This window comes from Emys orbicularis, chromosome 2, assembly GCF_028017835.1.
Source record: "Emys orbicularis isolate rEmyOrb1 chromosome 2, rEmyOrb1.hap1, whole genome shotgun sequence".
NCBI classification, from domain to species: Eukaryota; Metazoa; Chordata; order Testudines; family Emydidae; genus Emys; species Emys orbicularis.
In genome coordinates, this window is record NC_088684.1 from 56,432,932 (window position 1) to 56,459,498 (window position 26,567).

Sequence of the window (26,567 nt, forward strand, 5' to 3'; positions counted from 1 at the left end):
CTACACACATACTCTACACCCTACCATCAGTGGCGCACTGTGTAGATACAGCCTAAGAATACCCATGTGGTGGGGATCCTGCCTGTAATGGAGAAGGGTATTCTAAAAGAACTTTAATAGGAAACATGTCTTAATATTAGGTAAAATGGACTTATGCAAATTACTACTAGCAAAAAAATTGACAGTAAGCCTTCCGTACAAATGTCCTTTACCATGTGGGTAGAACTTCAGTTAAGAAATAATTTTCAAGGCTTCTAGAAATCAGTCTAAAATTGTGTGTGCACATTGGTCCAATGTGAGGATCATGTATTTTGCTCTAGCTGGAAATATGATTTGGTTGTACTTAAGGGGGAAAAAATCAGAATTGGACATATTAGACTTTGGTAGAAGTTAGCAATACTTTTTTGTTTTTATTGCCAAATGACAGAGAAATTCCTAGGTCAGGACTTAGAACAAGGGTGGGGAAAACTATGACCCACAGGCCAAGTGGCCCGCCGGACCGTCCTACCCGGCCCCCGAGCTCCTGGCCCAGGAGATTCACCCCCGGCCCCTCCCCTGCTGTCCCCCCACAGCTTCAGCTCGCTTGCTCTGCTGCTGGTGCAATGCTCTGGGCGGCGGTGCTGTGAGCTCCTGGAGCAGCACAGCTGCAGAGCCCGGCCTGGCCCGGTCTCTGTGCTGCGTGGTGGCAGCGGCAGCGTGGCCTGGCTCGAGCCGGCCACGCCACCAGCACTACATGCAACATGGTAAGGGGGCAGGGAACGGGGGGGGGGGGGGGGGTTGGATAGGTGGCAGGGGAGTTTGGGGTGGTGGTCAGGGGGCAGGGGTGTGGATAGGGGGTGGGGCGGTCGGAGGGGGAACAGGGGGTTGAATGGGGGCAGAGGTCTCGGGGGGCAGTCAGGAAGGAGAGGGGGGCTGGATGGGGGGGTGGGGGGCAGTCAGGGGCAGGGGTTCCGGGGGCAGTCAGGGGACAGGGAGAAGGGGTGGTTGGATGGGGCAGGGGTCCCAGGAGGGCCGTCAGGAATGAGAGGAGGGGTTGGATGGGGCGGCGGAAGTCTGGGGGCAGTCAGGGGATAGGGGTGTTGGATGGGGCAGGAGTCCCAGGGGGGCAGATAGGAGGTGGGGTCCGGGCCACGACCCCCTCCCCTAACCAGCCCTCCATACAATTTACGAAACCCGATGCGGCCCTCAGGCCAAAAAGTTTGCCCACCCCTGACTTAGAAGCATACAATACACAGCATTGGGGAAACATTCAGGCAAAAGGAGACTTTGCGAACTGAAAAACATGTTCTAGATAGGAGGAGTTATTTGGGACAGTGTAGTGACTAAGTATAATTTTAACAATTTTTTGTTATCCTGTTTGGTTATTTCTGTGCAATCTGGTACTTTTCAAATCTTTTTATTTATCCGTTTTTAACACCACTATGCTTAGGCTTCAAGTTAAATACTACTTTTATTGATACATGGCTGCAGTGGTTTGTGCCTGAAGTTGTCTGTCAATGCCAAGGCAATATGGTGGGAACTTCTCAGAAAGAGTTCATCCCACCCAGCCCACCTGATAGTCAAGGTGCTGACAGGACCCATACAGAAAACAGAAGATACTATGCCACTTCAAAATATTGCTACAATAGCAGTAACCTAAGTCCATTGCTATAATACTTTATTATTATATAAAAGGTGGTTTATTTCCTATATGATGTTTGTTCCTGATTATTCACAGGACAAATCTCTTCTTTCTTTTCTGCACTATAAATCTCTACTGCGTATCTGCACATGAAACTTCCCTTGCTGTCAACTAGCTAAGTGCAGAATCTGCAATCTGCAAAGTGGACTTGAGAAGAGGATTTTGCAAGTACTGGATGAAATTCACACAACCGCACCCCCATTATCCTTGAGAACTGGGCTTTGTAGGGAATTCCCGCATAGGTTGAGAAGGTGGAATTCTCACTCTCTCACTCGTACATCCCTAAGCTGCAGGAAGTCAATAGATATGCAGCACAACCCCACTCCATACCACCTATTGTGTTGATTTACAGCCAGTGATGAATTCAGTAGACCCAAACATCCTTCAGTGGAACATATTTGGCTAACCTTAAACTTAATAAGTTAAATTCTAAGGTCCTTACCCAACGTGAATGGATAAGAGTAGAAACTGACTGAAAAGGTAGTAAGGACTATAGACTTTGGCTCCCAAGAATCATAGGAACATGGTGCTTCCACATTTTCTTTCAGGTATTTCCCTAATGCTGTCCTCCTGAGGCACCATGGTATTACAACTTTGAAAAACAGGAATAACTTTGTGGTAAACCAAACACACATACCTGTGTATAATGAGTGCAAACAGGACCAGAACATCTGTAAGGACAATAGGGATTGCATTCCTGAGGATAAGGGTAGGTAAAGTCTCTCACTTCATCATACCATGCTTGGACATGAAATGTTGGAGGCCTGTATCTATAAAAAAAATGACAATGTTTAATAAAATTATAACCACTATAGAACAACCCTAAAAAAAAAAAAAAAAAAGTATCTTTCATCACTCTGATTTTAAATAAGAAATAGATTTCCTTATGATTCAAAATTGTTTGAGATAAAAATGGTATTTTAAACTACCTTCCCCAATGTGCCCCCAAATTCTGCCCAATTGATGGAAGAAGGCTTGCAGGTCCATGTTCCCACAGACAAGTTTCAGCCCAGGATTCTGCAGATCTCTCCAGCTCTACATCCCACACCTACAGTTCAAGAGAGGGAAAAAAAAAAAAGAGAGGCACGACCTGAGATATATTTTGTGGCTATTTCATGTATTTGAAAAGAATTTCACCAAATCTGCTTTTTTTTTTTTTTTTTAAGTTTCTTGTTTTTCAATTAAAAATGCAGCTTTAAATAGCTTTCCCCCCCCATTTGGGTTATGTAAGAAAAAAAACTTCTTTATAAAACCATGCTGTAATAGAAATATTTTCACAATATTAAAAAATGTCTCCCCCCCCCATTTAAACAATTTCAGCAGCATTGTTCAGCGCAGGAAAGAGAAATTATGAAAGTGACAAGCTCAGTTCAACTTTCTGAGCTGAATTATATTTTCTGTTTTTTGAGATTTCTTGTATAGTAGAAGGCACAATTCTTAGCCAAAAGGGTATTATCCTTCACACTTTCAGCATAAGGGGTTCCCCCCCAATCCAATAGTTTATCTGAAATGAAGGGTTTTTCTCCTCCTTTTTCATAATCAGCTTTCGTAGAAATAACAAACAATGCAAACATCTACTTGAGGAATAGTGCAAGCTTCCAGAATATAAACAAAATGACTGTCTTGGCTCTATTGTTAGGCTGGTAAAATAGGTTATGTTCAGCATGTGAAGCAATTCACTATGCCACTAAGTGAAAAATATTTCTGTCCATTCCAAAGTGTTTTAGAAAAGTAAAATAAACTAATATATGAATTATGGTCTGTTTATCACAATGTCCTTTAGAAGCAATTGTCGGAATAAGCTTATTGCTGAGAGGGAAACAGTAACTTGGAAGTTTCCCTCTCCTTCCAACCATATGTGAAAACCCACCTTTTCTCTGATGCACATCACCAGTAGAGACCACATCTTACCTATGTTTGTACTGTCTGTACTGCACTAACCATGCAATATTAATTTTAGAAGAAGCTTTTGTCAAAGTCGAGCAGGTATCTCCTTTTTTAGTTCAAGCACCATATTAATGCTGCCTGACTTCTATCTCTTAACTGGTAGTTACAGAAACTGCTTCCAAATATTTGAAAAGTTATCTTGGATTCACTGGAGCTGAAATTACTCAGGTCGGCAAACTGGAATATTTCTAGGAAGTAAATAGGTTTGTTGATAGAAAACAAAGTTATTCCTTTGTATGTTCGGTCTAGCAGTTTCTTAACAATGAGGGGGTTTTTTGTTTTATTTTTAAATAACACAATGTTCAGTGCTTCCTAACCCCACTTCCCATGCAAAAGCTGGAGTTGCTATCTAAAATCTATAGCAGAGCTAAAAATTGAAAACTCTAAGCTAGAGCTGAAGAATATAGAAGAGTCTGGTTACCATGGTTACAGCCAGATCTGCAACATCATAGGAAGATGACATGTCCCATGAAATTCAGCCAAATTTCCTTGAGTCATAATATATCTTCAGTCAATGTTTCATTGTCATCATATCTTCCTACGATGTTGCAGATCTGGTTGTTTGCAACCTTAGTAACCGGACACTTATTGTAAGTTCAGTGTGCCTTTGCTTATGCAAACATTTTACCAAGAAGTTTAGAGACTAACTTTTATCTCCCCTTTCCAGTCTCTGAAAACTGTCTCTCAGAGTACAAAAACTTCTTTCAAGAAGTCTAACACAGTGGCTTCTATCTTATCTTTAACCATCATCATCATCGGGAATCTTTCAAAGTTGAGTATGATTGTCTTTCATGGATTGTCGATTTCAAATTATCAGGAGGTCTGCTGATGACTGACAAGGCCTATTCTGGAGTCGCAGACTCTGCCACATTGCAGACATATGTTTCTGAGCAGGGAGGGTGAACGTGGGGTACTGGTTTGGGCCAGAGCATGCTCTGTCACTTCCATTTTTCCGGTACATGTAATCACATCTGATTCTCAAAGAACTGAGTTTCTCCATTATTGTCAATCCTGGATTATACGTTCCCACGAGTTGATATCAATGTTGCATTTCCTCATATTAGCCTTGGGGAGGTCCCTGTAGCATTTTTTTCTGCTCCTCTGGCACATTTGCCTTGGCTGAGGTGAGAGTAGAAGACTACAGAGAGTTAGCTCTTTTAATCATGCCTTATAAATCAATGGCAGTACAGTTTATGTAGCATTCTGAGATGACAGCATGACTTGGTAATGCTGCATCTTAAAAGTCACTACACTGTGCTTTTGCTATGTGCATTGTGACAATGCTACTCCATTCAAGTCTGCTCAGATTTTGCTATATTTAGATTTAGTTCAGTGAACGTGAACATAGCTGGTTCAAGCTGTTTCGTATATTTTCTGAACTCTGTGCCCTGTCCAAATTTAAATCCAAACTGCACTCTAAACAATTACCCATATGGATGGTCTTATTAAGTAGATCTTAGGGATGTGCTTTGCATTAATACAAAAACAAAGTGTAATCTTCTTTCCTGCAAATCTCTAGAATATTCTGTCTCCAAGGCAAACTAAGCTTAATTTTATTCTTTAAAGAACCACCCAAACTATATTAACATTCTATTCCGAAGACCTCATTATGTCTTCTTCCTTAAAAGCAGTTAGTCACACAGAAAAGAATTTTACCATCTTCCTTTTCAGAAGTTTCAAATACTTTATACAGTTAATCCAAAATCAAATTCTGATTTACTGCTAGATCTAATCTAGTTAGTCTGTTTGTGTCTGCTGGCGAGCAAGACCTAAAGCTCATGCTTAAGTGACTTTTAATACATTTTCTGCAGAGAATGATGAAATGTATCCATCCAGAGAGCTGCAAGAACAGTCTCTGATGAAAACATTTTATTAATTGTCACTGCTGATGACAGATGAACAACTGTACTCCAGGGCACTGTTGAGATTGTATAGTCTTCAAAAAGTTTCTGAAATGTTTCCATTTTTCAAAATGCTTTCTGGCCAGAAGGTATGGTGCAGTGTTCTCATCTCTTCTTTGTCCACATTAAAAAATATCCTCTCTATTCCACCAAAAATAGGAATGTACAATTCTTCCTGCTCTTAGGCTACATCTTCAGCTGCAGTGGAGAAACACTCTGCATGGCTGAGTAGAGCAGGTGCAAAGGTGGCCTGTGCAGACTCCCTATTTTAGAACAGCTCTCTCCTGCTCCAGGCTCCTGGATTAGGTTGCTCTAACTTGCACCAGCTGCCAATGGATTCAAGGAAACATTCAAGTAGCAGTGGATTACTGAGGTTCAGGGATGCCTTAGGCATGCCTCCCAGCCACAGCCCATACTGCAGCAGCAGGAGAGTAGTGGTTTACGAGCCATTGTAGGAGCTCTATTCCAACTGAAGATCCCTCTATGCATGTGAGATCCTCTAGGGCCTGGGTCTACAGGGTTAGGGCTGATCTGTTGTGGCAGAGCAGCTGAGAACAGCCAAAGTGTGTCATAGGATTGGAGCCTCAAAGTTTCATAATGGGACACATTCTGAGGACTATTGATATATAACTACTCTAGGTTTTAATGTTGCAGAGGTTAAAGCTGTGGCCTTGGGGTAATCCCTGGATTACGGTTTTTATATTAGCAGATGGTGCTTCCAACTGGAAATCTCCAGGAAAAACAAACAAACTGCACAATATAAGGGGAACACCACAATTCTGTAGTCAGATTGGGATTTTGAAGTTATCAAATGGTATATGCCACAAAGTAGCACATTTATTAGATACAGGCGGAGAGGATGAGGAACTTAAATCGGGAGGTTAAAAAATATTCAGCAAATGAAACAGATAAACAAGAAGTCACTTAGACCAATCTACAGCCAATGTTAGTGAGTTTAGTGTGGCCCCATACTCCATTTACAAATAGAAAAAACTCAAAGAATCACTCCACTTTGGTGCCCAGTGTCTTTGCTGCTTAGGTTGCTTTGTTGGAGTGTCTGCAACCCAGGTGGGATTTTTACACAGGGTTTCTCCTTTAGGGGTGTGGCAGCACTAGCAGTAAAGGTGAGCAAGGCCCAGTTGTATAGGGGCTGTGACAGTATGGTTTCTCTCTTGGGTTTCCCTCTGCATCTCCCAGTCTGGAGGATTATCTCTTTAAGATGGATGCCAGGAAGTGATATCATCACCCCTCTTTGGCCGTTCCTTCTCTACCTACAAAAAAGGACTGTCACACAAGAGAAGCTCAAAGAGTCTTCAGTCCCTGGTACAGTACATACTAGCAGCTGAGGAGAGGTGACAACCAGAGTTGAGCTGGTCAAAAATTGTTGGTCACTAATTTTTTTGACAAAAACACGGATGTTCATCTAAATGAAAAATTTAATGGAAAGCGTCTTCTCTCAAAGAGATACAATTTTTTGTAACAACAAATGCTAGAAATAAATTGTTTTTAAGCAGGTTTTAGCTAAACATTTTCAACTTTCAGTTCTTTTGATAAAAAGTAAAAATCTTCTACAGGAAAAAAAATCCAACCAGCTCTAAGTGAGAGGAAACGAGTTACATTTAATTTTTTATTCTTTACTCTTTTCCCAGGCAAGTTAATTGGAGTCAGGACATCAGCATTTGGCACAATAAAATAAACCTCTTTAATCTGTTTGATAAATTATATAATCCAATTATCAAATAATGTTTTATAACAGCTCTGATAACTTCAGTTACTTGTAAAACTTTGTAGAAAGAATTTGATGCCTAAAGTTCAGTCAGTTTCATTACAATGCATTTGCAAAACATTTGAGTTTCTTAATAGCTCATAGCAACTATCTCAAAAATCAGATCATCCATATCAACATTGAAAAGATGAAAAATGTGTAATGAAAATTCCAGAAATTACTACACCCATTTAGTTTTGAATAAGTTTTATAAAAAGAATAGGGTATAAAACAAACCTTTGTTAATCAACTGCTTAACTGATTACCTGTGCCACCTTTCTTAGGGTTCCTTTAATTTCAATTGCATAACTAAAGAAAAAGGACGCAATAGTTGAAACTAATTTTATAGAGTTTATTAAATATCTGTAACAATAGCAACTAATAGCATAGGATATAAAAAGGAAAAATGGTATTTGACTATGCTTTGGCTAACACTAACCAGAAAATTGGTTGATATAACCAGTCAGGTTTCAGAATCAAATTACACAATCACAATAGAAAATAACATATACTCAATTACTATCTTGGGAAGGTGACTTTGTTTAGATTTTTTATTAAGAGTCACTCAGAACAGGATCTCACTTGTGCCAACTGATGATCAACTCCAGTATTGCTGACACAAAGGAAAAACAATCCAAAGCTAGATCACAATACATTTTGATCAATTACTTACATGCCAATTCACCAACTTGTTCTGCCCAATCTATAGTAATCAACCCTTTTAACCTATTTCCTAAGGAGTAAGATTAGCCCCAGGATCTGACTAAAATTCTTAACTACCTCAAATAAACTCCTACATTTATAACAGACTATACAGAATGAGTACAGGACAAGAAGCTTGCTCATTTGGTCTCATTTTAGGTCTGTGTACACCTAGAACTTGAAAGGCAGTACAAAACCATAACCAATGGTAGACAAAATGTACAGTTTTACAATCTTACTTAACAGTAACTTGTTCAGTTTTAAAGCTAGTTTACAACCATCTTAATTAGAACCTGTTCCAATATCTCTGACTATCTTTAGAGCACATGCAAAAGCATGTTTACTTCCTTACTAATCAGGTACTCCATTTCAGGAAGTGGTCAACTGACTGATTTGGGTCACCACCCAAGAGAAAGTCTACGTTACTTATCATCAGATCTTTATTCAGCTGCCAACCTTAAGCTCAGTTATTGTTCACAGCAGGCATCGACAATGCAAACAGGTGCAAAGAAGGATGATATGACTATCATAAGCTTTTAGTGATGTGGTAGGGGGCAAAATGAATTGCTGGAAAATAGAAAGAGAGACAGTTAAAGGTGCTTATCCAAGACAGGTACTTGATTTCATTAGGAGGACTCCACCAGTGACTAGCCCATGACCTCAGTCTTCTGTCTCAACAGGTGTCTTCTGCTTTCAGGAAGCAATGTGCTAAAGGAGACAAGCCACTTTATCCTATTTCTTGGTTCTTACCCAACTTGGTTTCTCTTCTTGGAAGTGCTGGCATGGACCAATCAGATAGTGTCCCATACTTCTTGCTAAGATTTGAAATGTCCAGCGAAAATGAAAGTCATCCTCTCTCACCATCCAATCACGAAATGGGACATCAGCTTTTGAGTTCTTGAAACTGCAACTGGAATTTTCCAGTCTCTCTGAGTAACATCTTGTCACACCAGCTTGTGTAAGATAATCAGTTAGGCTCTAACTGTTGGTACAACCATCTTGGGACATACCTTGAACAGCGGCTGGCTTGCTTGGGTCAGCAATTTACCTCCACAAGTTGCTTTCTGTGGGCCTGTTTGTGGAGCATACCTTGGCCAATTTTGCAGTTATTCTTGCTCAACTTGCAGTTTCTCCATCAACACTATGCTAGCTGATGAACTGTCCAGTTTAACATTCATATAATGTATACAAATTTCTCCATATTCTTTGATGCTCTTTAAACTTGTTTTAACAGTCCATTATATAATGCAAAGTCACTTCAAGAACTGTTGTTCTCCAGCAAGCCAGAACAGCTGGATAAATCTTCCACCTATGATCTCCTTGTTTTAACATCAATGGTAGAACCTTAGTATGTATGGATGAGCTGAGTCCATATATTATTAATAAAACAGTTAAATTTCTGATTATTACACTCTGTGGTCAAGTGTCTTTATACACACACTATTTGGTTTCAGTTCTTTTATTTACCGCCTCTTTCAGCACAAGTGTATTTCACTAACTTAATAGCAAAAACATGCTTGATTGCAAACATTAGCCTTACTTCTTCACTTTATCACTTAAACTAAAAAAGCGAAACAAAAAACACAATATAAATGCAATCTTTCTTTCTTCACCGGTTTGCCTGTAAGGTCATTAAAGTTTACAATATTTTGTTCAAAGCTATATCACTTAGAGTTGATTTCCCTTTTATACACATTTTAATTATAAAATTAAATTCTATCAAGTTGCCCATTTTACTGCTATATCTGGCACATGATACAATATCAATGTTTGATATTAATTTAATATGATTTTAATTCATTCATTGACACGATAAAAGAGGAAACGAGCTGTCCTGATGAAAAGTCATGACTAAAATGTATATTAAAAAAATAGGCAATTGTTTGGCAGATAATCATTTTTGAAGTGAAACCTGGTCATAAAGAAAATGTAAGTGGCACTGAGCTGAGGAAAGATCTGGAGCCAACCAGAAAGCAGAGAGACTATGCATATAAACTTTGCTTCTGCAGCAAATAATGCCAAATTCCTTATCTTCTTCCCCTCCAAACACACACACACCACTCATGAAGTTACTCCAAAGCATTCAGGAGTTCAAGTAATTCTCCTCTGTGGTTTTTATGGAAGAAGGCCTCAGCCATCTGCTTCCATTGTGCTCCCATTTAAAATAAGTATTATAATATAACCCCCACATGATAAGTGGTCTGTGGGGATTGAACCTAAGTACCAAAAGCATCTGACTCTACCATCTGAGTTGAAAACTGACACACATACAGAATGGGAAGAGACTGTCTAGGAAGGAGTACGGCAGAAAGGGATCTAGGGGTTATAGTGGACCACAAGCTAAATATGAGTCAACAGTGTGATGCTGTTGCAAAAAAAAAAAAAAAAAAAAGCAAACATGATTCTGGGATGTATTAACAGGTGTGTTGTGAGCAAGACACGAGAAGTCATTCTTCCGCTCTACTCTGCACTGGTTAGGCCTCAACTGGAGTATTGTGTCCAGTTCTGGGCACCGCATTTCAAGAAAGATGTGGAGAAATTGGAGAGGGTCCAGAGAAGAGCAACAAGAATGATTAAAAGTCTTGAGAACATGACCTATGAAGGAAGGCTGAAAGAATTGGGTTTGTTTAGTTTGGAAAAGAGAAGACTGAGAGGGGACATGATAGCAGTTTTCAGGTATCTAAAAGGGTGTCATAAGGAGGAGGGAGAAAACTTGTTCACCTTAGCCTTTAAGGCTAGAACAAGAACCAATGGGCTTAAACTGCAGCAAGGGAGGTCTAGGTTGGACATTAGGAAAAAGTTCCTAACTGTCAGGGTGGTTAAACACTGGAATAAATTGCCTAGGGAGGTTGTGGAATCTCCATCTCTGGAGATATTTAAGAGTAGGTTAGATAAATGTCTATCAGGGATGGTCTCGACAGTATTTGGTCCTGCCATGAGGGCAGGGGACTGACTCGATGACCTCTCGAGGTCCCTTCCAGTCCTAGAATCTATGAATCTTATTCTCTGTATGGACCAACCAGTAGAAGAGGACAGTGCACTTAGCTACCATAGCATATTGACAGAAAAGTATGGTGATTTTCTTGTCTATCATATGGTTTCATTCGGTTAATGGATTCTTTTGGAAAGGAGAGAGGGGGGAATTGTGGAGAAATGGGTGGGCAATACATTAAGACCATGGCCCCTTCCTAGATGAAACTGTGTTCTTGACATCAAGTAGAGCTATCCATCTACAGTGGAGTGAAAAATTACCTCTACCATCAAAACAAAAAGGATTAATAGGAAGGTGTGTTTTATTTCATTTATTCTTGCTCTGGGCACTATACAACAATTTCACATAAAATTATATTTTACATGAACATATTATTACACATTCAGTGAAGTAGAATTATCCAGAAAACACAACAGAACTAAGCTTCTTAATAACAGTATCTATTGTCAATCTTTCTCTCATATTTCTGGCATATAGGGAGGTGGTGGAATAAAGAGTTACAACCAGGAAAATTAATCCAAATTAACTAAAGGTGTGAATGTGAAGTAGATTAGGTCCCTGTGAAGATATTATTGAAAATTAAAGTGGTCTAAATTTGGTTTAGCTTAATTCACTCTGGAATTGAATTAAACTAAACTGAATTAAGGCCGCTTTACTTTTGAATGAGGGTTTCCACACAAGGCTTTAATGCAGTTTAACTAATCCACTTCAAATTCACACCTTTAGTTAATTCAGATTAAATTTTCTTGGGTGTCCCCCTGTAGACAAGCCTTCAGATTTTTTTTTTTTTCTGGTTCATGTCAGAACTCATATGGCATTCAGGAAGAAGACAAATCATTATACTGACTCAGGCCAGGTCTACACTAGGAATTACATCGGTACAGCTATGTCAGGGATGTGAAAAATCCACACGCTGAAAAGACCACACAGGATCTTGTTCTTACATCTGTCTGGACAAGGCTCTTTTTAAGTGGATAAATATATATATTGGTTTGGGGGTTAATCAGAAAAACATAGCCTGCAAAGTTGCTGGTGGCTATTGATGCAAAGTCTACTTTAGTAATAGGTCTGCAAAGAGACTACAAATCTCAAAAATTTGTATGACTGCAATGCATGAGAGCTCATCCTCAGAGTGGCATGCTTCTATGGAAATCAATTGTGTGAAGCAACTTCTCTATTCAAAATTAAGGTATTAGGAATATCAATTTAATCAGACTCTTGAGCTGGACCTTCAAAGCTTGTTAATAGTGAACGGATAGCTTGCCAAATTTTGCTTTTGTCTTTGACTAACATGAAGCCAAATCCAGATTCTGTTGAAGTCTATGGGAATTTTGCCATTGATTTCAATAGCATCAGGTGGAAAAGAGGAGCACCTTTTCATTACTACTATTCAGAACCCAAGATACGAATTTTAAAACCGACTGATGTAACTGAGAGGACAGGCGTTAAAAGAGGATTGGACTTTAAAAATTAAATTTCCAGAAGTTGGGACTGAGTCATTCAGCAATCCCAGTCAATCTGTTACCTGCTGTCTAAAGCCTAGGAGACCAAGCATTCGAGCTCTAACACTCCTAACATCGCCCTGGCTCAATATTCAACAATGAACTGTAATAATGACTCTCTTCACAGCAACTATTCTGAGCTCGCTGCATCAGTTATGAATGTAAAAAATTGCTTGAGCCCCAGCATCTAATTGCTTGAGCTCCGGCACCTCTTTCATTACACGTTAAGCACTGAGGACATCCTTTTTGTAGGCCAATGGGCAGAATCCCCAGCCAAAAAAGATGAATAATACTGACCAGTGGCAGAGTTTCAATCCCTTTCCTTAGGGCTTGCTTTTACTGATTTATAAAAAAGGAGTTCCAAAAAAACCAAACAAACAAAGACACTCAGAACAATGGGTCCTAATTGCCAGAGACCCTTCCAGCTTTTTAGTCAGCTGAGAGAAGAAGAAGAAAAACATACCCTTCTTCCTAAGGAACCATTTACACAGCCACTTTCCCTCTGCAGTTATGCCCTCATCCTTGATCACCCATGTGACAAGCAGGGATCTCATTTAATCTTTCATGCACTAGAACTGTGCAGCATCTCTCTACTTTGTAACACCTTCAAACAGAATCCCAAAGCACTTTCTAGCGGGAGATAGAATACTGAAATAACATTTTACATAGCTAGATAGAAATTCACATACTCTGGGTAAGGAAAAAAAGGCATAAAGCAGTGTATTGAAGGCTGAGGTGTTCAATGCCTGTTTTGTTTCAGTCTTCGCTAAAAAAGACAGATGGTGATCAGATACTCAATTCTATTAATATTAACAACCAGGGTAAAGGAACACAAGCCAAAATAAGGAAAAAATTGGTTAAAGAATATTTAGGTAAGTTAGATGTATTAAACTCTGCAAGACCTGATTAAATTCACCCTAGGGTAATGAGGAGCTAGCAGAAGCAACCTAGTAACCATTAGCAAGTGTCTTTGAGAACTCATGGAGGACAGGTGAAGTCCCAGGGGACTGGAGAAAGGCAAACATAATACCTATCTTTAAATAGGGAAACAAAGGGGATCCAGGGAATTACAGATGAAATTCAATAAAGACAAGTGCAAAGTACTACACTTAGGGATCAACAATCAAATGCACAACTGCAAAATAGGGAATAATGGGGTAGGCAGTACTACTGACAAGGATCTGGGGGCTAAAGCATATCACACATTGAATCTGAGTCAACAACATGATAGAGTAGGAAATAAAAAGGCTAATGTCATTCTGGGATGCATTAAACAGGAGCATCATATGTCAAAGACAGGAGATAATTTTTCCACTGTACTCAGCACTCGTGAGGCCTCAGCTGGAATACTGTGTCTAATTCTGGGCACCACACTTTAGGAAAGATGTGGACAAACTAGGGAGTGGCCAGAGGAGAGCAACAAAAATGATCAAAGGTTTAGAAAACCTGACCTATGAGGAAAGGTAAAAAAAAAAAAAAAAAGCGGGGGGGGGGGGCATGTTTAGTCTTGAGAAGAGAAGTGCTCAACTGTATTAAGGGCTGTTAAAAGAGGATTGTGATCAATTGTTCTTCACGTCCACTGAAGGTAGAACAAGTAGTAATGGGCTTAAATCTGCAGCAAGGGAGATTTAAATTAGATATTAGGAAAAGCTTTCTAACTCCGCCTCTACCCCGATATAACGCTTTCCTCGGGAGCCAAAAAAAAAAAAAAAAAAAAAACACCTTACCGCGTTATAGATGAAACCGCGTTATATCGAACTTGCTTTGATCCGCTGCAGCGCACAGCCCCGCCCCTCCGGAGCGCTGCTTTACCGCGTTTTATATAGATAGATATATCTATCTATCTCAGTGTAGACGTGTATAAGAATTGTTAAGCACTGGAGCAGGCTTCCAAAGGAGTTGAATCCCTGTCACTGGAGGTTTTTAAGAACAGGTTGGACAAACACCTATCAGGGATGGTCTAGATCCACCTCTACCCCCATATAACACGACCCGATATAACACGAATTTGGATATAACGCGGTAAAGCAGTGCTCCGGGGGGGGCGGGGCTGCGCACTACGATGGATCAAAGCAAGTTCGATATAATGCGGTTTCACCTATAACACGGTAAGATTTTTTGGCTCCCCGAGGATAGCGTTATATCGAGGTAGAGGTGTAATACTCAGTCCTGCCTCAGCGCAGGACCTCAAAGTCTTACATTTCCGTGATTCTATGGAAGTAAATTTAAACTTGCTAAAGATGGAAATAAGTACAGTGAGTACCAGTGAAAGTAAACATTTACCATGGCATGGTATAAATACCTCACAGCGGTATACATTCTAAATATTGGGAGTAGAGTTTTAACAAAAATACCATGGTACAGTATGGTATTTAAGTTTTTAATAGTTTCCACTGTATTCTTTAAGACTAATTACATTGAGAGAGGAAAAAAGGAAGGATGAAATATTGGATGAAAAATACCATGGTCAAATAAGCCAAAAATAAATAAAAATCACCAGCATATTATGCTAGTAAGAAAGACAAGGTGCCCAGAGCCTCACTTTATGATGACTATATGTTCCATGTAATAATAATAAGTTGAATTTCATTGCAAATCCCATCCAAAGATCTCAAAGCACTTTACAGACACTTAATCCTCTCAATATCATTTCAATATAGGTAAAAATTATTATATTGTTTAATACAGAGGAGTATACCGACACAATGAGTAGTTAAGGTCAAATTCTCCAATGCAGATGACTGAAGTTAGACATCTAAATTCATATTTAGGCACCTGAAAGAAATCAATGGAAAGTGGTGATGCTCAGTACCTCTGAAAGTCAGGTCACTTATTTAAATAGTTAAATATGGATCTAGCTCTTGAATTTAGCCATGACAACTTTGGACTTAGTGTCTTACTTAAGACCACACAGATAGTGACAGAAGTTGGGATCAAATGCTCCATTTCTGCTCCAACCATTACATAACCCTCCTTCCAAATACGAAAACAACTATACCACCCTAAAGACTACCAGTTCCATTATTAATCATCAAGCATATTTGAGATAGTAAAAAAAGAGGGAATAGATGACATTATTATACTTTCCCTTACTGAGGAAAGTATGAACCCATTTTCAACTATAGCACTGAAAAGTAACTGGAAGGAAAGTGGCAAGAACTTTGTCATATTCCAGTTGTGACAGACTGATGTTTATAAAACTTTTTAAAAAGATCCCTACACAGACCCAGAGGCTTCAGCTACTCTTTTGGAAAAGAGTAGAAAGCAGGAAAAACTGTGGCTTTTCCCTGGAAACAGCAGAGTGGTCTGAAGCCAAAAATATTGTTCCTGAACACTGAGTAAACCGCACCAATTTCTGAAGTAACCCTGTATTACAGTTTCATGTGTTTGCAGTTTTGGTGTTAGAAGAGTCAAAAACAAAAAGTAGGAACAGCACAAATGACGAATTACATTTCATTTTCAGTGTAATCTAAACATATTAAGAACTTGCTGAAATATTCAGATTTCTAAGGTGTTTTGTCTGCAATGTCAATGTTGCTGTTTTAAAACTAGATAAAATCCACAATATTTTAAAATCATCTTATTAACTGTATATTCTAAGAGCAATAGTGTTATGGAGTAGCAAAAGAACTGCGATAACTGACCTTAATTTCCCAACACCTTCTATTGACAAAGTCGTTTAGTCCACTTCTATTACAACTTATTCATATTTACATATATCCTCCTGTGTGAAGATCAGAGCCTTAAATATTCCTTTAATCACCTCCTACCACCATTACAAGCCAGTTTTTAACAACTGTTACCATATAATATATCAAGAGGTGTTGCGGGAAGTAATTGCAGTGTCTCAGATACTATGGTCTGATGAATATTAGCTTTTTAAATGGTGAGTCCTGTGAATCTGATTTTAATGCAGTAGAAATGGAATATTGGAAAGGATGACAGAGTAATAAGACATGATTTAGCACCCCTGTAAGAGATCTGCTTAAATATTTTCCATAAAAAAACAGAGTTGAGCAACTGTCTTCAAGTAAGAGTTGCTTGCCATTTTGATTTTGAGGGCCAACATGGGACCCAGGACAAATATGGTGAGCTATTTAACGAATACTTGTCTTTCTTGTAAATGCACCCCAAACAGTGGATATAATGACTGAAGTAAATTCATTTTATGTTACAAAATGGTATTGTTTTCACAAAATATGAAAAAAGGGTTCTCATTACGGACAAAAGCTGCTTTCTTTTAAGAGTGACTTTTGGCCTCACAAGCTACTTTGCTTCATGTAAAATCAAGGGTTGATGGCACCTCTTTTTGGATGAATTTGGCCTGTCATCTACATAGCATTCAGGGGAGTTTCAGGCAATGTTTCTCAATAAATAAATCTTAAATTAAATCAGATTCCCAGTCGGATAACATGGAGAAGACATGTTAGAGTTACTCAGTGTAAATCAACAATTCTTTCTGTCTTCACTATAGATTTTACTGCTTAAGCTCTATGTTCTGCTACTGCAAATTAATAATTTTGCTAACAGTGGTTAAGAAATTCTCTGACAGCAAAATAAAAATGACAGATGAATTGCATCCCTCCTACTTTTGTAATTTTTATTTTTATTTTGGTAAAGCTCTTTTAAATTTTGAAACAGTAAACCAATCTGCTGCTTTCCCACTTCCAGCTTCTGTTGCTGGAGCCACTTAGTTGCTACTGGCATTACATCAAAGTCATAACATGGACTTACCCACTTGTTCACTGGGCCACTTTCAAGCTGCAGAATCTTTTGCTGAAAAATGCCAGATATTCTTTGATGCAGCATCAGTAGCCCCTTAGCACCGGGCAAAGAAGCTGAAGCACTTCCACCAGGCTTTGAAGTGAAGCAGGAAAGTGGAAAGCCGGAAAGGAAGCAGACAAGTTCGCTCTGAAAAGGGAGCTAGGTTGTTTTTTTAAGTGCCCTCCAGCCACTTAAAGGATTCCACAGACTATAGTTCTCAGCACTAAAGGAATGGGAATTGTGTTTTTTCAAGTGTCCCTGAGAAGCTTTGGAAAAACTGACAAGATGACAAAAACAAAAAAAACAGACATGCCAGAGATGTTTCAGAAAGGCCTAGGAACTTAAATATGGGCATTGATACACAGAATGGAGAAATTCACCCAAGTGTGGAAGGCCAGTGAAAGTCCCTGTACACTTTCTAAGCCCCTTTTTAGTTCTTCACAATACACCGACAGAGACTGGCTCCACCACACATAGCCCTGGTCTACACCGGGGGGGAATGAGGGTCTTATGTGAACTATACTTAATCCACATTGTTCTTTTTGTTCCAGAAAAGACACCTACTTCTGGCAAATGCAGGAATACATGGGAGGAGGCAAGTTTAAAAACAGAATTCATGGCTAACTCATGTTAAAGATGCCTTTGGAAGGTTTTATTTGTGGAAACCATTTTTGTGGTCTTACACAGTTGTTTAGGAATTAGGGTTGGCAACTTTCTGGTAGCAGAAAACCAAACAGCCTTGCCCCACCCCCTACCCCGCTCCTTCTCTGAAGCCCCACCCCACCTCTCTCCACTGTCCCACCCTCGCTCGCTCTCCCCCACCCTCACTCACTCATTTTCACTGGCCTGGGGCTGGAGATTGGGGGGGGTAGAGGGCTCTGGCTGGGGGTGCAAGCTCTGGGATGAGGCTGGGGATGAGGGATTTGGGGAGCAGGAGTGGGCTCTGGGCTGGAGCTGAGGGGTTCAGAGTGTGGGAGGGGGCTCCAGGCTTGGTGCGAAGGGCTTCGGCTGGAGGTGCGGACTCTGGAGTGGGGCTGGGGATGAGGGGTTTGGGATGCAAGATGGGTCTCTGGGCTGGGGCTGAGGGGTTCTGAGTATGGGAGGGGGCTCAGAGTTGGGGTAGGAGATGGGGGTGCATAAGAGGGAGTGTGGGTGCAGGAGGGGGCTCAGGTCCATGGATTGGGGTGCAGGGGGGCTCAAGTCTGGAACAAGGGGTTGGGGGCGTGGGAAGCAGTGCTGGCTCCGAGAGGAGTTTGGGTGCAGGAGGGGACTCAGGGCTGGGACAGGGAGCTGGGGTGCGGGCTCCAGGCCAATGGGAGCTGCGGAGGCAGCGCTCGAGGGTGGGGACAGCACATGGAGCTCCCCGACCACCTATTAGGAATACAGGAGTAAATAGCTTGTAGAAAGAGTTCCTTGTATTTTCCAAACAGTACAAATGTAAATATGGCTACCAGGCCTTTCTGATTTATAATATTTCCATGGTTTATTTGATGAAGTGTCCTTTTGATGCTACTTACTGAATTTAAAGGATAACATTCCTGGCAGACGAGTCTATAAGGCCATGAATGGTTTTCAAGAATGGTGAAATGCCAAATGAAGAATAGAGCCACAAACACAGCATATTGCCTCATGTACTCCTGCACTATGAACTTCAACAAGATATTTAAAACCACACGCACTATAGAGTAAATCAGTTGTCCATTGAAGCAATGCAGAGTCTGGAATGCAAACAACACCATAATCAAGGGTGCAGGATCGGAAGTGACACACAGTTTTAAAAATCTGCATGTTTTTAAAACAGATTAGCAAACACCTTAGATTAGTATATGCTACACACCAGAGTAACTGCTAGAGGCTGAATGGAGCACATTACACAACACACGCTGCTCCTCAGAGGGTGTGGACAGTCAGAAAGCAGAGTTGTTTCCTCTTTGTGCTCTCGAGTGCTAAGTATCAGAGGGGTAGCCGTGTTAGTCTGAATCTGTAAAAAGCAACGGAGGGTCCTCTGGCACCTTTAAGACTAACAGAAGTATTGGGAGCATAAGCTTTCGTGGGTAAGAACCTCACTTCTTCAGATGGAAGTAATGGAAGTCTCCAGAGGCAGGTATAAATCAGTATGGAGAGAACGAGGTTAGTTCAATCAGGGAGGGTGAGGTGCTCTGCTAGCAGTTGAGGTGTGAACACCAAGGAAGGAGAAACTGCTTCTGTAGTTGGATAGCCATTCACAGTCTTTGTTTAATCCTGATCTGATGGTGTCAAATTTGCAAATGAACTGGAGCTCAGCAGTTTCTCTTTGGAGTCTGGTCCTGAAGTTTTTTTGCTGTAAGATGGCTACCTTTACATCTGCTATTGTGTGGCCAGGGAGGTTGAAGTGTTCTCCTACAGGTTTTTGTATATTGCCATTCCTGATATCTGATTTGTGTCCATTTATCCTCTTGCGTAGTGACTGTCCAGTTTGGCCAATGTACATAGCAGAGGGGCATTGCTGGCATATGATGGCATATATAACATTGGTGGACATGCAGGTGAATGAGCCGGTGATGATGTAGCTGATCTGGTTAGGTCCTGTGATGGTGCTGCTGGTGTAGATATGTGGGCAGAGTTGGCATCGAGGTTTGTTGCATGGGTTGGTTCCTGAGTTAGAGTTGTTATGGTGCGGTGCGTGGTTGCTGGTGAGAATATGCTTAAGGTTGGCGGGTTGTCTGTGGGCGAGGACTGGCCTGCCTCCCAAGGTCTGTGAAAGCGAGGGATCATTGCCCAGGATGGGTTGTAGATCACTGATGATGCGTTGGAGAGGTTTAAGCTGAGGACTGTAGGTGATGGCCAGTGGAGTTCTGTTGGTTTCTTTTTGGGGCCTGTCTTGTAGCAGGAGGCTTCTGGGTACATGTCTGGCTCTGTTGATTTGGTTCTTTATTTCCTTGTGTGCCTAACCAGATCAGCTACAACATCACCGGCTCATTCACCTGCATGTCCACCAACGTTATATATGCCAGCAATGCCCCTCTGCTATGTACATTGGCCAAACTGGACAGTCACTACGCAAGAGGATAAATGGACACAAATCAGATATCAGGAATGGCAATATACAAAAACCTGTAGGAGAACACTTTAACCTCCCTGGCCACACAATAGCAGATGTAAAGGTAGCCATATTACAGCAAAAAAACTTCAGGACCAGACTCCAAAGAGAAACTGCTGAGCTCCAGTTCATTTGCAAATTTGACACCATCAGATCAGGATTAAACAGAGACTGTGAATGGCTATCCAACTACAGAAGCAGTTTCTCCTCCCTTGGTGTTCACACCTCAACTGCTAGCAGAGCACCTCACCCTCCCTGACTGAACTAACCTCGTTATCTCCATACTGATTTATACCTGCCTCTGGAGATTTCCATTACTTGCATCTGAAGAAGTGAGGTTCTTACCCACGAAAGCTTATGCTCCCAATACTTCTGTTAGTCTTAAAGGTGCCACAGGACCCTCTCTTGAGTGCTAGTTAGACCTGAGCTGCTCCTCCTGCACAGGTGCACAAGGGGGCAGGGGGGAACAAGAAGAGGATAAGCTCCTTATTCATGCTTTTCCCAGTAGCATACTTGTACAATGGATGGCAGAATGTGGGCCTACATTTACATAACATATGCACATTTCCATTGAATGTAGCATTTTCATAATGCATGTTATGACTCATCACTCATAACCCAAAGTGATGTTCTGATTCTACTGATGTCACATTGTGGGTGGGGTTCATGTGAATAACTATTTGAGGGTGGGTTCAAAAACTGCCTTACTGTTCAAGAGAGTGGCCTGTGAAAAAAGATGCAATGTAACTATACACAGCTAGTGCTAATATAGATCTTACGGTAGCTTGTGATTTGATACATTTCTGGACTAAAACCTTTCCTGTCATGCACAGAAAAGTAAGGTTCATAGCGAAAAAGAAAACTAGGATTTAAAGTGAAAGCTTATTTTATAAAATCAGGGTCTATATAATTAGTAGCCAGCCATAAACACCAACAGATGCAGTGGAATCTCCAAGAGCCACATCATAATTACAGTTACTCCCGGGGGGAATTTTGTGCCAAAAATTTTAAAATTCTACAAAATTTTATTTGTCAAAACACTATGTAAATCACACCAGTTTCAATTATTTTGGAAATTTATTTCAATACCTATCAGCAAGTATGTCTGTATCAATATCATCATCATGTCCCATAACCACATTGGTCGTTGGGGAACCATCATTGATGAGCAACCAACCAATTGTCTCCACCCCTGACGATTGTGTGTCAGTGCTCAAGTCTCCACGAAGTCCACTCCTCTTCTGTCTACCTGTTCTTCTCTTCCCCTGTACTGTCCCTTGGAGGATGATCTTGGATAGGCCAGATGATCTTGTTACATGGCCATACCACTTCAGCTTGTGCTTCTTCATGGTCATCAGGAGGTCTTCATATGACCCAGCGCATTGGGTGATGATGTTGCGGACCTCTTCATTAGTGACGTGGTTGAAGTAGGAGATGCCCAGGATTTAACCAAAGTATCTCATCTCTACTACCTGTATTTTCTGTTCAAGTTCTGCATGCATACAGAAAAATGGAGATGACCAATGCATGCAGCAGTTTCAGTTTGGATTCCAAGGAGATGTTCTTATTCCTCCAAATTGGCTTTAGCTTTGCCAATGCTGCTGTTTGCACAGTTCTTGCCTGAATTTCAGCCTTGGATCCTTCATCAGTGATGATTGCCCCCAAATACTTGAACTGTTTCACTGTCTCCAGCTCTTGTCCACTGACCATGATATGTGAGCTGATCCCATCATGTTTGTTATCAGCTTGGTTTTCTCTGCACTGATTTGCATGCCATTTTGCGGAAGTTTCATCCAATCGTTTCACAAGGTTGCCAAGTTCATCTTTGCTGCCTGCCAGGCCATCAATGTCATCAGCAAACCGAAGATTTGAGATTGTTCACCCCCCAATGCTGACTGTGCATTTGTGATCTTCTAGGGCATCAGTCATTATGCGCTCCAAGTAGATGTTGAACAGTGTGGGCGAAACAAGGCAGCCTTGCCGGACTCCAACAGAGGTGCAAAACCACTCCTATTGTGCCATTGACGAGAACTGCACTGCTGGCCTTAGCATACAGTTGTTTAATGGTAAGAATAAGCTTACAACCAACATTGTACTTCATGGTTGCCCAGAGAGCTTCATGCCATACTCTGTCAAATGCCTTCTTAAAGTCAACAATGATATGGTAGATGTCCTGCTGGTGTTGTAAGTACTTCTCACATAGAACACAAAGGCTGAAAATCTGTTCTGTGGTACTTCTTCCAGCACAAAAGCCAGCCTGTTCTCCAGTGATGACATTCTACGCTTGCGGCTTCAATCTGTTCAATATGACTTTCAACATCACTTTGCTGGGATGGCTAATTAAGCTTATGGTCTGGTAATTTTGACAATTGCAGGTTGCCTTTCTTTAGCAGAGTGATGATTAGTGACTGTGTCCAGATGGAGGGCCACTCACCAGTCTGCCAGATCTTGTTGGGTACATCTATTACTATTTCTCCTCCAAATTTCATCAACAGTATAGACACACACAAATTCCCCCCCGGAGTAGAAAGTTAAAGAAACCCCCATGACAACCCAGTTCCTGCTTCTCTGCCCCTTCCCCAACAGAGCCCAGCCAGGGGGCCAGACACTCAAATCCCCTATCCCCCAGAGGCCAGCTGCAGGGCCCCCTGGCCCAGACACTCATAGACCCTACCCTCTTAGAGCCCAGGGTTTCCACAGAGTTTCCTGCACACCGCTGCCTCCTTCCTTCAGGGAGTCCTGGGAACCCTCCAGATTCCTCCCTCTCCCACCCCGCTGGCCTTGTCTTCTATTTGCGAGCTGGGCTTTGCTGGGTCCAGCGACCCCTAGTGGCAGCCAACAGCTCTGCAGCCCAATGGGGGGGGGGGGGGTGGAGGGGAGGAAGAGAAAATTCTGCAGGCCCAGCCCAACATTACTGCAGAATTCTGTATTGCGCAGTGGCACAAAATTCCCCCAGGGGTATTATAGTGTAACATCATCATATACAGTTGACATTGTGTCATTGCGAATCAACATCACAGGCTGAGGCAAAACTCAAAATCCAGTCATTGTAATGTCATCGGGAAATCATGCATGATTGTTTGTTTATTTTATTAATATTATTCTTTCCCTCTGTCTGCCTCCCGATTCTTTATATTGGCTACTGCCAAAGAACAGAGGGTGTAAGAAGTCTTTCTCCCATGCACATCTCAAGTAAGGGCCAGCTATACTTTGCAGTCCCAGCAACCTGGATACACTCCCTTTGGGAATATCAAAGGGGGGCTAGGGAAGCACAGGACTCTTCTCCCTACCCCACTCCACTCAGGGAGCACACAAGAGAATAGGAGAACCTTTTAAACTTTGATTTTTTTCCCCTTTTGTTTTTGTTAAATCCTGCTCAACTCCTGTCAAATCTGACAAACTTTTAGGATAAAAGCTTTCTCTGTTAAAGACTGAGCCTTTCCTCCTCCTCAGCTTAGGGCTACTAAGGAACGGTGAAGCTCAACTTTCAATAAGACCTCATGTTCCTAATGTAAAATACTAGCAGAAATTTTTTTTAATGGGGATAAAAATCTGCATGGGGTCGCTACAATTCATTTTTTATTGTTGCTTGTGCTTCAAATCCGAGTATAAAATTTGGTCCCCCACCTTTATTTTTCAATTAACAGCCAAGGCTCAGTTTTATTATCATCATCAATTTATTATTTGTATTATAGGCACATCTAGGAGCCCAGTCATAAACCAGCACCCAACTGTAATGCTAACAATATCTAAAAGCAGCTAACAAATCTTGCCTACTTTAATCTTAGTTTTGAAACCCAGATCCAGAAATCATAGGACCATATAACTCCTAAAACCAGACATTCTGCAAGTGGCTATTCCTGATTTTGAAAGGCAATATTTCTTTAAGAAAAATTGCTCTTTTCTATTACTAAAGTGTGTCTTGGAACATGAAAATGTGCACTGACGGTCTCAGCATTTAGTTCTCTTATATACCATATTACCTACTCTTCCCCCCCCCCCCCCAAATGTTAAAGTTGCAAAGTCAAGCACTCAAAAGTTAAGAAATACCAGAATTAAGGTTGCCTGTGCAACACTAGATGTTTATGCCTTACAATACAGTCTTTAATTACATGATCACATACGATTTTTTCCACAGGGCCCTGGCGTCATTCAGTGCACAGAATGGATGGAATTCAAATAATAAACAGCTATCCAAGTCTTTGTATTCATATTTTTCTTCAGTATGTAGCCCCGTGCTTTACGTAATGCACTTAATTCAACTCTGCTCTGGAGATGGCATATTTAATTTCCTCACAAGCTTTTCTCTGGTGCTCATCACCAGAGCCATCCCGTCCATAGGACAGACTGGGGCAACTGCCCCGGGCCCTGCGCTTTGGGGGGCCCCACGCTTTGGGACGCGAGGTCCAGGGCAGACTGGGTGGTTAGCGGGGGGCCTGGTGCCGGCAGCAACAAACAACCCAGACCCAGCCTGCTCCGCTTGGCTGGCTCCTGGCATCGCTCGGGGGAGGGGTCGGAAGCTGGAAAGAGGCGGGATGGGGGTGGGGGCGGAGCAGGGGCAAAGCAGGAAGAGGCAGGGCAGGGACTTGGGAGAAGGGGTGGAGTGGGGGCAGGGCCTGGGCCAGAATTAGGGGTTATCCCGGGCCCCGCACCACCCTACGGACAGCCCTGCTCATCACTATACTATCTAAGGGCTGAATGCTCAAAAGGAATTTGAGCCTAACTTTTACTGAAATCAGTGGAAGTGAGAAGCCTAAATAGAAGTTAGGCTAACTCATTTTGAGCATTTATTGTCACAACACCGCTGAGAGGTGGTATTTTCTCTATTGTACAGATGGGGAACTGAGGCATATAAAGATTAATTTCAGAAGTGTTCACTAATTTTGGGTGCCCAATTTGAGACACACAGGCTCTGATTTTTCAGAGTACTTAACATTATGTTTGTTCAGAACATAAGTCCCATGGACTTCCATTGCACTGTGAGTACTCAACACTTCCACAAATCAGACCCCGTGGTCTCAAGTCAGGCACCCAGAAAAATGAGGAAAACACAATTAGTGACTGCTATAAGAGTTTGGTTTAAATGCCTTGATCAGAATCATACAGGAAACCTGTCTAAAGGGCAGGGACAGAATTCAGTTCGCCTGGGTAGTACTGTATTCAACTGCCCTAACCACGAGACTATCCTTTCTCTTCCTGCTATCTCCTGTCTCTTTCATTACACGCTTTCCAACTTGGACAACACAAAGCAGGGATGCCTACAGACAACCATATCCCACACTAAACAACCCTGGTTAAGATGTTTTTTCTAGAAAAATATGCTCTAGTTCAAATAGGAATTAATTCGGGGAAGACCTATTAGTATTACACAGGAGATCAAACTAAATGATCACAGTGGTCCCTTCTGGCCTTATAATCTATGAATCCCCAGAGCAAATCCATCCTGGCCAGTGAATTAGGCAGTGGTCCTGTAGAAAAATTAGTATTTGATCATATAATTAAAGACTGTATCGTAACACATACACACAAGGGGTGGCATTAAGGTTGCCTAGGCAACCTTAATTATATCAGAGGGGTAGCCGTGTTAGTCTGTATCCACAAAAACAACGAGAAGTCCGGTGGCACCTTAAAGACTAACAGATTTATTTGGGCATAAGCTTTCGTGGGTAAAAATCCCACTTCAGATGCATGGAGTGAAAATAACAGATACAGGCATAAATATATATTGGCACATGAAGAGAAGGGAGTTACCTTACAAGTGGAGAAATTAATTAACCTTAATTATAGCATTTCCTAACTTTTGAGTGTTTGCTTCACTTTGCAACCTTAATTATTTTCTTTTAACATTAGTTTTTTGTTTGTAATTTCCTAGGTTATGAAAAAAGCAAACTGAAAAAATCAGAAACCTCACTATGTAGCATCATATTGACACCCACGTGGGTCATCAGCAGGGATGGAACCTTTAGATCCACTACATGCACCTCTGGCACTTGAGCTAACAGAGTAAGTGATAGAGGGTAACAACTTACTACTGCTAAGTGGGCCAACACTAGAGGAGGATGAGAGGCTTTGCCAGTGGGTTTCACAAATATTTGCGGATAGCAGAGAAAGGATAGATGAGACTCAGGAAACCTGGGTTCCATTCCAGGCTCTTGGGGGAAGTGTGTTCTAGTGGGAACAGAGTCTGTCCATTTCACTCCAGCATAACCTCTTCCATTACTTCCTTCCCAACCT

At 41.3% G+C, this 26,567-nt stretch overlaps 1 protein-coding gene across 1 annotated transcript in view; it reads right to left on the reverse strand.

Moving 5' to 3' along the window:
• Nucleotides 1-26,567, reverse strand: part of CRISPLD1 (cysteine rich secretory protein LCCL domain containing 1) — a 60,989-nt gene that overhangs the window by 31,456 nt on the left and 2,966 nt on the right. The window contains exons 2-3 of the mRNA XM_065399298.1: nucleotides 2,611-2,729; nucleotides 2,319-2,451 (exon numbers count right to left, since the gene is read on the reverse strand). Of these exons, the coding sequence (XP_065255370.1) occupies nucleotides 2,319-2,451; nucleotides 2,611-2,729 (252 nt within the window). The remainder of the gene's footprint in view (nucleotides 1-2,318; nucleotides 2,452-2,610; nucleotides 2,730-26,567) is intronic.